The sequence below is a fragment of the Natator depressus genome, chromosome 11 (assembly GCF_965152275.1).
Source record: "Natator depressus isolate rNatDep1 chromosome 11, rNatDep2.hap1, whole genome shotgun sequence".
In the NCBI taxonomy this organism is placed as follows: domain Eukaryota; kingdom Metazoa; phylum Chordata; order Testudines; family Cheloniidae; genus Natator; species Natator depressus.
In genome coordinates, this window is record NC_134244.1 from 75,168,524 (window position 1) to 75,183,102 (window position 14,579).

Sequence of the window (14,579 nt, forward strand, 5' to 3'; positions counted from 1 at the left end):
TTGTACATACTCAGCCATGGTGCGACTGGTACCGAGGACTGAGAACAAGCCGGAGACCGTTTCTTTTTCAGTGGCTCTTTAAGAGGGGAAGTTGGTGCCTGTTTTCTTGCCATCTTTTTAGAGGAGTGAACTTTCCTCTGTGACACAGGTGAAGTCTGTGTGTCAGAAGTGGTTGTTGGACAACGGCGTCCAGAGGGAATCTGCTGACCGGGGTTAGATGCCGAGCGTAGTGACTTCTCCATTATAATAAGTTTAAGTTTTAAATCTATTGTTTTCCTGGGACGAGCTTTTAAGTTGTGGCAGTGAGAGCATTCTTGTGGGATGTGTGTCTCAACAAGGCACCAGATGCACTGAGTGTCCATCGGAGATTGGGAATCCCCTCCTCACAGGAAAGGCACCTCTTGAAACCCAGTGAACCAGGCATGGCTCCAACCGTAGCGAGTCTGCCATGAGGGTGAAAATGCGCTACTCTAGGGGGTAATCAAACTTAAATAACGAGGAAAAAAATTGAGAGAGAAAAAAAGAAGAAATGGGGATAACGGGGTTAGTGAAATCTAACTAGAGTACTAAATAGGCCATTCTGGTGCTAAAGCTAAGTATCAAGTGTTACGCTTCCGAGAGCTGTGTCAGGCCGAGGGCAAATGAGAAGGAACCGGGAGGGTCTGGTTGCACAGCACTAGATAGGCATCAACAACAGCGTAAAATGGTGAGGGCACATGTGTGACCCTCACCAATGCTGCTGAAATTCTCCAATCAAAGGTGCAGGGACGCTCATTCACCTGAAGTGGAGCACCGACAGGGACACTCCTCGAAGGAGAATCCTAAATTTCAGCTGACATGCATTTCTAGACAATACGTGTGCCTATTTGATAATCTTCCATAATACACATTTCCACAGCTCAAATCTATCATTAAATCTAGTTGTCAATTAAAATTTTAGCTCTAAAGCTTTACGAATACATTTTTCATCTATTTACAACCACTGACAAGGCCCCCATATACTCAATTCAGTACAAAATCAAACATCCACAAGACTCTGAAATAGCGGGCAAGGAAAGCAAGGAGTCTGGAGCCACCCAGATAATCATCTTTATGCACTCAAGTCTTAGTCCCCAGAACCAAAGAAGTTACATAGAGGAGTCTCAGTTCCCTCCTGGTAGCAGTGTTGCATTTCTCACTGATACAGCACACTCTAACAGCTCCAAAGTAGCCTTGTAGAAAGATTTCTAAAAGACGTTTAACGCTTGCTGGTCCTGGAATGCCAGCTAATTTATAGCCTAATCCATTTGGGCAATCTCTTAATGGAATTTCATTTACAACCTTATTTTCTCAGTTAACTGAACACCTAAAGTCCTGGCCTAAACTTTCACAGCTGCTTCTTGTAATTCTAAATGATTATTTTTCATGCGCTGACAACCAATCACAGTAGTACTAGGAGTGTGACACATAGGAGTACAGGAATTGATTGACCCTACTCCCATGACCAATGTCAAGGTCACAAAAGTTAATACCCATATCACATAGCAGGAATGAACATTTACTGACTCCACTGGTTACTGTTCAAGCAATAAGTGTACCTTTATCTTCAGTGAGGCTGGATAGTACCGCAGGACATGGCACACGGCAAGCATGACATTGTTAGCTTTACATACAGACACAATTTCTTTGCAGTCCTCAGGTGTTACCTTATAAACCAGAGAAAACAACCCAGTCAGTTATTTCTATTCTGCCTGCATTATGTACCACAGTTACTGCATGAATATGCTAATTGTCACAACACTAGCAATTTGAAAAATACATTTTATTAAATATCTTTGTAGGCACTTATGTGCTAAATTGAAATTTCATCTGCAACTGTATGAAAATGGCACTCACCAATAATTCTCTAGTTATGTATGTGTTTGCACTATCATTAGAAACTACATTTAACTAGACCAAAGCACTCTCCTGCAGGGTGAAACTTGTCATCCAAGATTTCAGCACAGCAGCAAATAGTTTTTATTGATGTAAAATGTGCGTCATTACTTCTTAAAATAGAGATTTAAGCCAATATTTTGATGTTTGGAAGGACCTACCATACTGGATATCAAAGTATCTGACATTAGAGGAAGGGTGATTTTAAGGCACTACCCTTGGGACTCCTCGATTTTACGACATTCGACTTTTGACGAATGGCACTTATGGCGTTTCTGAATTGACCCCCGATTCGACTGATGACAATTGGTTTTGACTTTACGACGCTTGTTCCCGCAATGGAGTGCATTGCGGTTCCAAGTTATGACGTTTTGACTTACGATGCAATTTTTCAGGAACCAACTGTGTCATAAGTCTGAGGACTGCCTGTATTGGGATCAACTCCTAGGCTCTGCCAGACTCTGTTACTATGAGTATGTTGCTTCTCTGTGCCTCAATTTCCATCTATAAAATGAAGATAATATTCCTTCTTTTTCCCACACTGTGTCTATCTTGTCTATACTCTTTGAGGGGAAAGATTGTCTCTTCCTACATTTATGTATAACACTGAAAGCACACTAATACAAATATAAACAATAATAAAAGATATGGAGTACTTGTGGCACCTTAGAGACTAACCAATTTATTTGAGCATAAGCTTTCGTGAGCTACAGCCGATGAAGTGAGCTGTAGCTCACGAAAGCTCATGCTCAAATAAATTGGTTAGTCTCTAAGGTGCCACAAGTACTCCTTTTCTTTTTGCGAATACAGACTAACACGGCTGTTACTCTGAAATAAAAGATATGTTATTTATATAGCACCCCAAAACTGGTGAAGATTTAATCTGTCTGTAAAGCAACTTCAATAGTACAAACTTGGAAGTGCAAAAACATTTATGTAGAAAGACAGGTAGATTGCAGGAACTGGTGTTCCTCCGACTCTCAGAATTAGCTCCTGTGCCCACTGAAGTCAATGGCAAGGCTCCCACTGACATCAGAGGTGCAGGTTCAGGGCACCTTATTTCAGATAGCAGGACAGTATTAAACCAAACATTTCATTTCTTGTTCTTCTAGATTCCGCAATGAAGTCAAAATCCGGTGCCTAACGTTATGGTCTCTTGCCAGAGAAATTACACGATATCATAAATTTAACATGACCACCTTACTGCAAGATCCCAAAGCCAGAGATGTGCTGTAAGGAAGCAAACCTTACACTATATTTACAGACAGGCAGAATATTATTTATTACGTTAACACCGACATGTGCTAGGGCTGTACAAACACTCTCACACTTTAAGGGAGTTTCTACCCTAAGGAGTTTATATTCTAAGTGAAATGAAAATAGGAAGGATCAGGGCAAGAAAGACTATGTACAATTTTTTTTTCCATTTTTTGTTTATTAAATATAAAAGAATATGGATCAGGGCTTTCAGAATTAGCAAATGTAGCAGAAAAGATACTAAGACAAATTGATTGAAGATTTTACCCTGATATCTGAAAATTATCCCCACTGTTTAAACTTTCACATTATGATCTTGCTTAACTTACTGCCATGGGCTTTTCCAACAAAATGTGGTAGCCTTTGTTAGCAAAAGCTATCGCTGGATCCTAGGAAAAGAGAGAAACCAAAGAGACAAGTTACAAGAAACTAAATGTTTCTCCCTATCATTGTTTACTCACAATTAGAAATAAACAACATTTTTCAGACGAACAGTTTATTCAACAAAATATGCAGTTTCGGGCCACCAAAACTACGTGCGAATTTCACACAACTTCGCCAGATAGTTTTGGCCCATAACCTTTTTTGGGCTAGATTTGCAAGGGGTGTTAGATGTCATTCACAAAACCAAAGGAAGTGGAAATGCCTCCCCCACTCCATAGACCCACGGTACAGCACTTACCTAGGGCCCCGTGTACCCTGGCAAGTTTGCGTGCAGTAAATCAGCTGTAAGCGCTGTAGCTCCCGAGGTGCACCCACGGCCAAGCCACCGAGTGCGCAGAAACTGTGCAGGTGCAGCGCTCTAAGATAACCACCCCGAGGAGGGGCGTAGAGCTTTCTGTGCTGGGGCTACAGCACTCTGGTGCCAGGGTAGTCACCGGGGTGATGACACTGCTGCGATTGGCCTCCAGGAGGTGTCCCACAATATCTGTTCTTACCTCTCTGCCCGTCGGTTTGAACTCCACAGCCCTGCCCTCAGGTGACCCACTGTCAGCCCCACCCTGGACATTCCTTTGCAAATTTGAAAGTCCCCTTCCTGTTTGCTCGGTGATATGTGCAGTGGTCTCAGCGCATCTTTCCAGGTGGCCATGCCTGCTCCACGCACCAGGCGGTCCCCTGCTTGGAGCAATGCCAAGCTGCTGGACCTCATCGGGATTTGGGGAGAGGAGGCAGTGCAGTCACAGCTGCGCTCCAGCCGTTGGAATGATGATACCTACAGACAGATTTCTAGATGCATGATAGAAAAAGGCCATGACCGGGACACACGGCAGTGCGGGGTCAAAGGGAAGGAGCTGCGGAACGCCTACCGCAAGGCATGGGAGGCAAACTGCCACTCCGGTGCTGCACCCACCAGCTGCCAGTTCTACAAAGAGCTGGAAGCGATACTCGGTGATGACCCCACCTCCACTGCGAAGTCCCCTGTGGATACTTCATTGGCTTGCGTGCCAGTTGAGAGCGCACTGAGCCAGGAGGAGACAATCTTGGACGAACAGGGGGAGGGGAACCCAGAGGCAGAGGATGACTTGGAGGCCAGAGATGCATGCAGTCAGGAGCTCTTTTCTGCCCTGGAGGAGCCTAGCCAGTCACAGCGGTTGGATCTTGCCGAAGCACAGACAAGAGAGGAGGCCCCTGGTAAGTGGATCTGAGTTTGGGAATTGCTGACGTGAGATGCTGGGGGCAGGAGGGTTGCAGGAAGCAGGCTTGTCTCCCACCGCATGCCTAGTTTGAGCAGCGGAACAGGCTGTTGATACACTCCCTCACTTCACGGGAATCTCCCTCAGAGATCTCCAGGAAACTCTCGTGGAGACACTGGGCAATCCACTGCCGCAAGTTCCTTGACAGAGCTGCTTTGTTTCTTGCCCCATTAACCATAAATTTCCTGCACCACTGTGCCATTATGGGTGGGGTGGGGGGACACCATTGCTGCACAGAGGCTAGCTGCATAGGGGCCAGGACGGAAGCCACAGGCCTGGAGAAAACCCTCCCTTGATTCCCTGCTCACCTCAGCAGCGAGATATCTTCCATAATGACCACCTCCTGTGGAAAGTGTGAGGAGAGGAATGATTATCCGGCCCCCCCCTACAGTGCTCGCTCTCCCCAAGTGCCCAAATGCCCAAGAGCCATGTGCCCAGTGTACAACAGGGTCCGGGAACAGTGATTTACCCTGCCCCTGCAGCTACTCACCATTTTGGGAGTCTTGTGGCTTATGTGTGCTTGCCTGGGGTCATCCAGTTAGTGACAGGTGTGAGAGTACTGGCTGTGTTTTAAAGCACCGAAACAGTGTTGTCTATGTTGCAAACAATACTGTTTCTGTAAAATGTTGCATTTAAACTTCACAGAGATGACCTTGGGAGGCCAGCCTCCCTTATCGGCGGCAGAACAGTTGTGAAGAATTAGGAAGCGTCCAAGAAGAACTAAGGAGGATTTTATGCGTGAGGTTATGATGCACTCCGCCGCTGAGAAAAAGGAATTGAAGGAGTGGCAGGACAGCGAGAAGAGGGAACGAAAGGAGAATGCGGCACACCAGAAAGAACCAGTGAGCAGCTCTTAATAGTTATGGAGCGCCAAGCAGACACACTCCAGGTGATACTAGCTGTTCAAACCAAGCAGCTCTGCGCCCGCCCTCCCCTGCAGCCACTGTCGCAAAACTCTTTCCCATGCGCCCCCCAGACACACACACACCGCCAACACACTCCTATCAACCTCCTGGCTCCACTCTCTACCCGCAGCATTCCACTCCTCCCTCCTCACAGTCCAGCAGTGTGGACTCCCACTATGCACTGCACTCAACACCCATCCCTCTGCAGTTTGGTCCTGCTGACGTACAGCACCCGCTGCATCGTACTCCAAAGGAGAAGGTTGGGTATGATCCCTGGGCATGCACAAATCTGTAGCCATCCCGGGACCCCTCCTCCTCTTGAGACCTTCCCTTCCCCCATCCCCCTCCCTGCTGATGAACTTTTTCGTTTGACTCTCTCCTCTGGTTGCTGTCTTTCAATAAAAGAATTGTTTGTTTGAAACCAATCTTTTTTCTATTAAGTGAAAGCAAAAAGAGCACTGCAAAGCAACATACAATTATGTTAAGGCCCCTTCTTGCATCATGCGCACCATCCACCTCTTAGCATTACAAGCACTGCAATCCCGAGCATAGCAACAAATATTAGTGGCTTTCAGCTTCAGATTGCTGCCCCAAAGAATCCCTGATCCTTGTGGCCCCGTGCTGCGCCCCTCTAATAGCCGTGGTCTCCGGCTGTTCAAACTCAGGCTCCAGGCGCTGAGCCTCTGCGGTCCAGCCCTGAGTGAAGCTTTCACTCTTCCCTTCACAAATACTATGGAGCGTACAGCACGCGGCTATAAGCATAGGAATATTGTCATCGGCCACGTCCAGCTTCCCATACAGGCATCACCAGTGGGCTTTTAAATGGCCGAATGCACACTCCACAGCCATTCTGCACTTGCTCAGTCTGTTGTTGAACCTCTCCTTGCTGCTGTCAAGTTGCCCCGTGTAGGGTTTCATGAGCCACAGCATTAAGGGGTAGGTGGGGTCTCCCAGGATCACAATGAGCATTTCGACTTCCCCTACAGTGGTCTTCTGGTCCGGTAAGAAAGTCCCTGCTTGCAGCTTCTTGAACAGGCTAGTGTTCCAAAAGATGCATACTTCCAGCACCTTTCTGGACCAGCCTGCATTAATGTCTGTGAAACGCCCACGGTGATCCACAAGCGCCTGGAGAACCATTGAGAAATACCCCTTGCGATTAATGTACTCGGTGGCTAGGTTGTCTGGTGCCAGAATTGGAATGTGTGTGCCATCTATCACCCCTCCACAGTTGGGAAGCCCATTTGTGCAAAGCCATCCACAATCTCACGCACGTTGCCCAGAGTTACGGTCTTTCGGAGCAGGATGCGATTAATGGCCCTGCACACTTCCATCAACACGACTCCAACGGTCGACTTTCCCACTCCGAACTGGTTAGCAACCGATCGGTAGCAGTCTGGAGTAGCCAGCTTCCACAGCGCAATTGCCACGCACCTCTCCAGCGACAGGACAGCTCTCATTCCCGTGTCCTTGCTCCGTAGGGCTGGGGTGAGCTCATCACACAGTCCCATGAATGTGGCTTTCCTCATGCAAAAGTTCTGTACCCACTGCTCATCATCCCAGATGTGCATCACGATGTGATCCCCTCACTCAGTGCTTGTTTCCCGAGCCCAAAAGCAGCGTTCCACTGTGGTCAGCACCTGCGTGAATGCCACAAGCATTCTCATGTCATAGCTACTACGTGTGGCGAGATTGATGTCACACTCCTCTTGCCTTTGTAGTTTAAGGAATAACTCCACTGCCACTCGTGACATGTTGGTCAGTGTGAACAACATTCTGGTCAACAGCTTGGGGTCCATTCTTGCACCCAGAAAGAGGCAGGGCAGGGCGCGCAGTACACAAACTGTTGAAAGATGGCCCCAAATGCGGACGGAAGCACAGGGATCGCTGGGATGCGAAGCAATGCATCATGGGGAATTGAGACAGGACCCGGGATGTCCCGTGACCCCTTCCACCTTCCCACAAGTCTTAGTGGCAAAAGAGAAAGAGGTGCCCTGTGGGATAGCTGCCCAGAGTGCACCGCTCCGAATAGTGCCGCAAGTGTGAACACGCTATTGCGCAGGCAGCTGTCAGTGTGAACACACAACAGCGGTTTTCCTTCGGCGCTCTCTGAGCGGCACTGTAACTGCCGGCGCTGTAACTTTGCCAGTGTAGACATGCCGTAAGATGTCTGAGGCCCAGGTTCAAGTCCCCATTCCATCTCATTCAGAGGAGGGATTTGAACTAGGGACTCCTACTTCCAACAGAATAGTCCAGTGGTTATGGCACTGAGTATTCTGGGATAGCATCAACTCAGTCACTCCTATGGAAGCTGTTACACTTGGTATAAAATACTTAAATAGTCACTGGGGTAGAGACAGAGAATGACACTACAGCCTGCTGGTTAGGAGACTCTCTGGAAGGAGACACCTGCATTCCATTCCCTCCTCCAATAAATTATTAAGCTGTGAGAGACTAAAATTCAAATCCCTGCTGTAAACCAGGCAGAGTTGAGACATAAGCCCAGGTGTCCCCCACCTCAGGGAAGTGCTCTAACCAAAAGGCTGTAGGATATACGGGGGAGGGGGTGGGGAGGGTTGGTTGTCTGAATGGTGTTTTTGTATTTCCTTTGCTCTTCATAAAAAGCTGGCTAAAATCAAAACAAAGTGTTGAATTCAACCCAAATATTTTTCCTTCAGATATTTGTTTCTCTAAGAAAAGTGAAAAAAATTCATTTTGGGTTGATCCAAAACAATTTTTATTTTTCAGTATTGACAGAGTTAATGTCATGCCTTTTGCATGCAGCCACTTAAGGTTTGTCTTCTGATTTACATTCTTCATTTGCCTTCCTCTTCCTGCTTCATATAACAACTTCCTGAAGACCTTCTGGGTCTGTAGAACATTCAGACTACCAAGCAGTCTTCCCTTCGTTTGTTTAATTGGATACTGCAGTGTATTGTACTGTTTTATTGCCTTTTCGGCTTGGTATCAGTGGGCTTTGAATGAGATCCTTCAGCTGTAAGCTCTTTGGCACAGTCACTCTTTATATAACCCGTTCTATAAATATATAATCTCAAAAAGTGATTTTCTAGATTTTTTTCTGTTAAAAGGTGATATTCATATCTTCTCTAAGGGGTTATAAATGCTAAGTATGATTATTATTATTACTAATAGAATATTCCATGTTTTAGTTCACTGACAATACTGCCAAAGTCCTTATGATGTTATATCTTCAATAATACCAGAGTTGATTTTCTAAGGGCAATTTACAGATTGATTTTTTTAGGGGAGGGGGTATTCCTTCTTTGAGCAAGTTAGTGTGGACGGGGCGAGAAGCTGTAGATGTGATATGTCTTGATTTTAGTCAGGCTTTGGTCATAGTCCCACATGACATTCTCATAAGAAAACTAGGGAAATGTGGTCTACGTGAAACTACTGTACGGTGGTTGCACAACTGGTTGAGAGACTGTACTTAAAGAGTAGTTATCATGGTTTGCTGTCAAATTGGGATCGCATGTCAACTGGGATCCCACAGGGTCAGTTCTGGATCCAATGCTATTCAATAATTTTCATTAATGATTTGGATAATGGAGTTGTGAGCAATGTTCCTTCTAATTTTTTCCATCCATCTGCAGAATAAATTTTGTTATGTGCACCGAGGTAATGTGCGGATGTGCACCACCAGTAGAAACAAAAAACCTAGCTATATTATATATTTTTAAAAAGTTACCACAGGGATAATTACTCCAGCCAGGACAGGTTAGGTATTTTAGAACTCACTACTCAAAGAATTAAATTAAAGTGTAAGAGAGAAATAAAAATTATGAAATGCGTAGACCAGACAAAAAACTAAAATAACAGCACTTTGAAAGAATAAAATTACAGAGAATATATGTGCATTGCAGGAAGTACCAAGAAGTAACAACAACAATAGAAGTATGTGTTGGGGGTGAGTGTGACAGAGAGAGAGAGGGAGACAGACAGACAGACAGACACACACACACACACACACAGACCCAAAGTGTTTGCTGGCTGCTGGGGAAGTTTCTGAGAGATACCGTGCGCTGTTTCTTCAAGGCACTCTCACTGAAAGCTCTCCTGCTCCTGAGCCCTGTCCCCCACTCCCCTGCTCTGTGGAGATGGGGTACATAGGCAGGGGGGAGGGGGACAGAGTGTGTGTGTGAGAGACAGAAAGAGAGAGAGAGAGAGATTGTGTGTGCTGGCTGCTGGGGAAGTCTCTGAGAGACCGTGCGCTGTCTCTTTAAGGCACTTACTCACTTCCCAGAAGGTTTGTTCGGACCTCAGAAGCTCTCCTGCTCAGAGTCCTGAGCCCTGTCCCCTCTCCCCTGCTCTGCAGAGATGGGGTACAGGGGCAGGGGACACCCTCACATCAGCACCCCCTCCACTCCCTGGCTCTGCACAGCCAGCAGGAGGGTCCCTGGAGCAGCTGGCCAGGGGCTCCAAGGCAGAGGGCAGGAGCAACATGGCTGCAAAGCAGGGGGGGCAGGGGCACCTGAACACACACTGCTGGATGTGCTAATCAAGTGTGCAGCACTTGCATCACTCCTGGGCGGCTGCCCGACCACGCAGCTTAGAGGGATCACAGGTTGCAAGTATACTTATAAAATCTGTGGATGACACCAAGCTGAAAGGGGTTGCAAGCACTGTGGAAGACAGGATTAGAATTCAGAATAACACTGACAAACTGGAGAATTGGTCTGAAATCAACAAGATGAAATTCAATAACGACAATTGCAAAGTACTACACATGGGAAAGACAAATCAAATGCACAACTATAAAGCAGGGACTAATTGGTTAGGCAGCAGAATGGCAGAAGAGGATCTGGGGATTATAGCAAGTCACAGATTGCATTTGGGCTAACAATGCAGGGCAGCTGCAAAGAAAGGCTACTAGTCTGGAGCACACTGACAGGAGTTTTCGGAGTCCAGTTCAGAAGCCAGGCTTCAGGCTTGCTCCTTCATCAAGAGCTTGAACATTATTTCCTTGTTTTTACGAGATCTGCTCTTGAACAAGGAGCAGACAATACACTTAGCCTGTATATAGGTGTCTCCCAAACAGACACGAGAGTGTCCACCACTTACTGGGACAGCCTGCCAGCAGAAAAGACAAGGTTTAAAGCCTGGAGATCTCCTCGTTAACTAAAATCCAAAACCAACCCTTCAAATGGGGAACCGGCAAAGGGGGAACAGCAAACTCCAAACTCAACTCACGGCACTAAGTAAAAGTAAAGCAGGCATGCTTGTGGCTCCATCTCAGGCCAAAGGTGGCTGAGAAGGAACGTAGGGCAGTTTTCCCGCACAGCCCTATGTATCCCATATGGGTCATGAGGATGTGGGGGGCACATGTGTGGGTAAAATGGGCACTGCTACCAAAATTCTCCAATCAAAGGCATGGGGGCGGATACTCACAAGAAGACCAGTTGTCCTACCGTCACTGGACATGGAGAACAAGGGACAGGCTTAAACTGCAGTAAGGGAGATTTAGGTTAGGTATTAGGAAAAACTTTCTAGCTATAAGGGTAGTTAAGCACTGGAATAGTTTCTCAAGAGAGATTGTAGAAGAGGGGTGGGCAAACATTTTGGCCCGAGGGCCACATCTGGGTATGGAAATTGTATGGCGGGCCATAAATGTTCACAAAAGTGGAGTTGGGGTGCGGGAGGGGGTGAGGGCTCTGCCTGGGGGTGCGGGCTCCTGGGTGGGGCCAGAAATGAGGAGTTCAGGGTGCAGGAGGGGGCTCTGGGCTGGGGCGGAGGGATGGAGTGTGGGGGGGATGGGGTGCATGGTGAGGGCTCCAGCTGAGGGTGCAGGCTCTGGAGTGGGGCTGTGGATGAGGGGTTTGGGGTGTAGGAGGGTGCTCCGGGCTGGGATCGAGGGGTTCAGAGGGTGGGACGGGGATCAGGGCTGGGGCAGGAGGTTGGGGCGCAGGGGGTTGCTCAGGAATGCAGGCTCGGGGCGGCGCTTACCTCAAGCGGCTCCCAGAAGCAGCGGCATGTCCCTCCTCTGGCTCCTACCCAGAGGCATGGCCAAGTGGCTCTGCTTCGCGCTGCCCCATCTGCAGGCGCTGCCCTGCAGCTCCCATTGGCCGTCGTTCCTGGGAAATGGGAGCTGCGGGGGAGGCCCTTGCGGCTGAGGCAGAGTGGACACCCTGGCTGCCCCTACGCATAGGAGCTGAAGTGGGGACATGCCACTGCTTCCAGGAGCCACACGGAGCGGCCCCCGACCCTGCTCCCTGGCTGGAGCACGTGAGCGGGACAAGCCCCATACCTCGCTCCCCAACAGGAGCTTGAGGGCTGTATTAAAACAGCTGGTGGGCAAGATGCGGCCCACGGGCCATAGTTTGCCCACCCCTGTTGTAGAATCCCCATCATTGGAGATTTTTTAAGAACAGGCTGGACAAACAGCTGTCAGGGACAGTCTATGTTTACTTGATCCTGATGCACCGCTGTGGGTGGGCCTTGATTACTTCTCAAGGTCCCTTGCAGCCCTACACTTCTACAATTCTATGTTTAAAATTTTAAAACTCTCATTTAAATTCCTGTCCCTTTGATTCTGCTTTGTTTCTACACTTACCAACATGAAAACCAGATTGTGCCAGTGATAGCTTCTCCTCAATGTGATGACTTCGGGGAGTCTGTACAACTTATACGTTCTGCTTGATATTATGAAACTGCTGTATCATGTAAGGCCTCTGTCTCTGGCCATGTCTACACTACAGAGCCTATGGCAGCGTAGGAATGCCAGCACAGCCCCCTAGTATAGACACACTCTACAATGACATATTTTATTCTGGCACATGATCACCACCTCCCTGAATGACATTCGCTACATCAACAGAAGCACTCTTCTGTTGACACAGTTACATCTATATTGTCAGCATAGCTATGTTGGCGAGGGGTGTATTTTTTTTCACACCCCCTGACATAGATATGCCAATGCAACTTCTAAGTGAGAACAAAATCTGTGTATCCACCACAGCCAACAAGTATTTTCCTCATCTGGGAGGTACAATGGTGGAACTCAGTGACTATCTATTCGGGATGAAGCACCTCGGGACAATGGGCTTGCTCAAGCTGCTCGTGTCTGAAGTGATGGGGGAAGTGGGGTGAGGTGGAGGTGGGGGTGGGGGGAAGAAATGGTAGAAGAGAGAGAAGTGACCAAGCAAGAGGTTGCAAAAGCATTAACTGGAGGAAGGCTCCAGGAAATGCACAGGAAGTTTTGGGCCAGAAAGGGGAAGGAGAAAACCAGTCAAGGGGAGGTAGTAAGCTGGGCAAGACACTCCAGCTTTCAGAACCCAAGCCGTGCAACTGCCCCGGATACCATGACCCCAGCCCAGAGAACATTCCAGTGTGGTGAGGAAACTGAAAAGGTAAATGCATGAAGGGTTTATTATTTTAATATACATTATTAGCATGAGAAATACATGAAAAAAGAGCAAAAGCATCGGAGAACCCTGCGCAAAGTGTCTATGAGTTTATAAATTACACCCACCACACGGTCCCCTTCAGGTGGAGATCTGAAAGATAGTGTGTTCAAGCTATGGGAGGAGGAGTCTGAGGGCTGGTTCTATGGGCTGGGCCAGGGAACGAGTGACAGAAGATTGGCAGCTTGAGGATGAGACCAGAGGCCCTAAGACAGCAGCTCTGGCAGAACTCTGTTAAGACTCTGGGGGTTTAACACATCTAAGGATTCAGCAGCTGGATCCCATCACGGCAATCTGGTGAGCCGGGGGGCTCAACTGGACATTGGACAAGGTTGTCATCATTTAATGGGTTAGGTGTTAAGTTCCGGATTTTAATTTTTCTAACTAAGAGGCTATTGGTAGAGAATGACTTAAGTCCTGGCACTGAATGTTCATGCATGTGCATATTTTCCAAGTGCATATCAAACCTGCAGTGAGAAAGAATGGATCAAAATAGTGAACAAACTAAGATTGGAAAGACAGAGCTAGGTGAATGATGTACACTTTACAATCTGGGGCTCTCCTTTGTTATTCCAGTTATGATTTTTGTGTAATGCTCAAGAAGTCCATAGTACCTTATGCAGTCTATCGGGTGTTGCTATTATAACAGCATCCGCAAACCTCTCTCTCTCCGTGGCTACTTTCCAGTCTGAAGAAAAAGAGATTTAAAATAGCGAATCAACTAATGTCAGTAGCTGAGACAGCCTTTATGTTACAAAAGTGAGCAAGTATAAAAAAAAGGAAAAATATTATTTCACATTAAAAAGAATAGAACAAACTATTTGTTACTACAGTGCAAGTTTTATATCCACCTCTTGAATTAATTCTAGGCTCAATTCCAAGTAGTCTGTTACACTAAAACTGATTCTGTAATTAAGGCTGAGATAGTATTTTAGTGCCCCCTCTGCATTCACTGAAGTCAATTAAAATAGAATGAGCCTAAGATCCTGTTTCAGATACTTAACTTTCTGAAACAATTAACATGACACATTAAGGGACAAAAGGTTACAGCCCAAAGGAAATTTTTAGAAGGTCTGAATAAATCCTCTGAGCTCTTTTTAAAAATGTTTCACCACATCTCTAAAATGTTTCATTGTGACTTCCTAAAAGTCACAAAATAAAGGACAATTATATTAACGTGGGAAAACAATTATTTTATCAATCAAAACAAAAATTAATATATTTAAATACACACAAAGCCGCTACATGCATGGCTTACTTAATTGCATAGTATCATGTCATACAGGATTACTCTGACATTGCTCTTTAAAGCAAGTGTATTAGACTGAAAAGCCAGTGATAGAATTAGTAACTGTAGGTAGTGGAAATATTCTTTTGCCTATCACTTTTGG

The 14,579-nt window shown here is 46.6% G+C and overlaps 1 protein-coding gene across 6 annotated transcripts in view; it reads right to left on the minus strand.

Annotated features, from left to right (window-relative positions):
* Positions 1-14,579, minus strand: part of LOC141996231 (2,7-anhydro-N-acetylneuraminate hydratase-like) — a 69,649-nt gene that overhangs the window by 29,578 nt on the left and 25,492 nt on the right. For 5 of the 6 annotated variants that reach the window (XM_074968181.1, XM_074968176.1, XM_074968179.1 and 2 more), the window contains 3 exons: positions 13,803-13,876; positions 3,501-3,560; positions 1,578-1,685 (listed from right to left, as the gene is read on the minus strand). In XM_074968181.1, coding sequence (XP_074824282.1) covers positions 1,578-1,685; positions 3,501-3,560; positions 13,803-13,876 — 242 coding nt within the window. The remainder of the gene's footprint in view (positions 1-1,577; positions 1,686-3,500; positions 3,561-13,802; positions 13,877-14,579) is intronic. The other variant, XM_074968182.1, reaches the window with a different exon arrangement.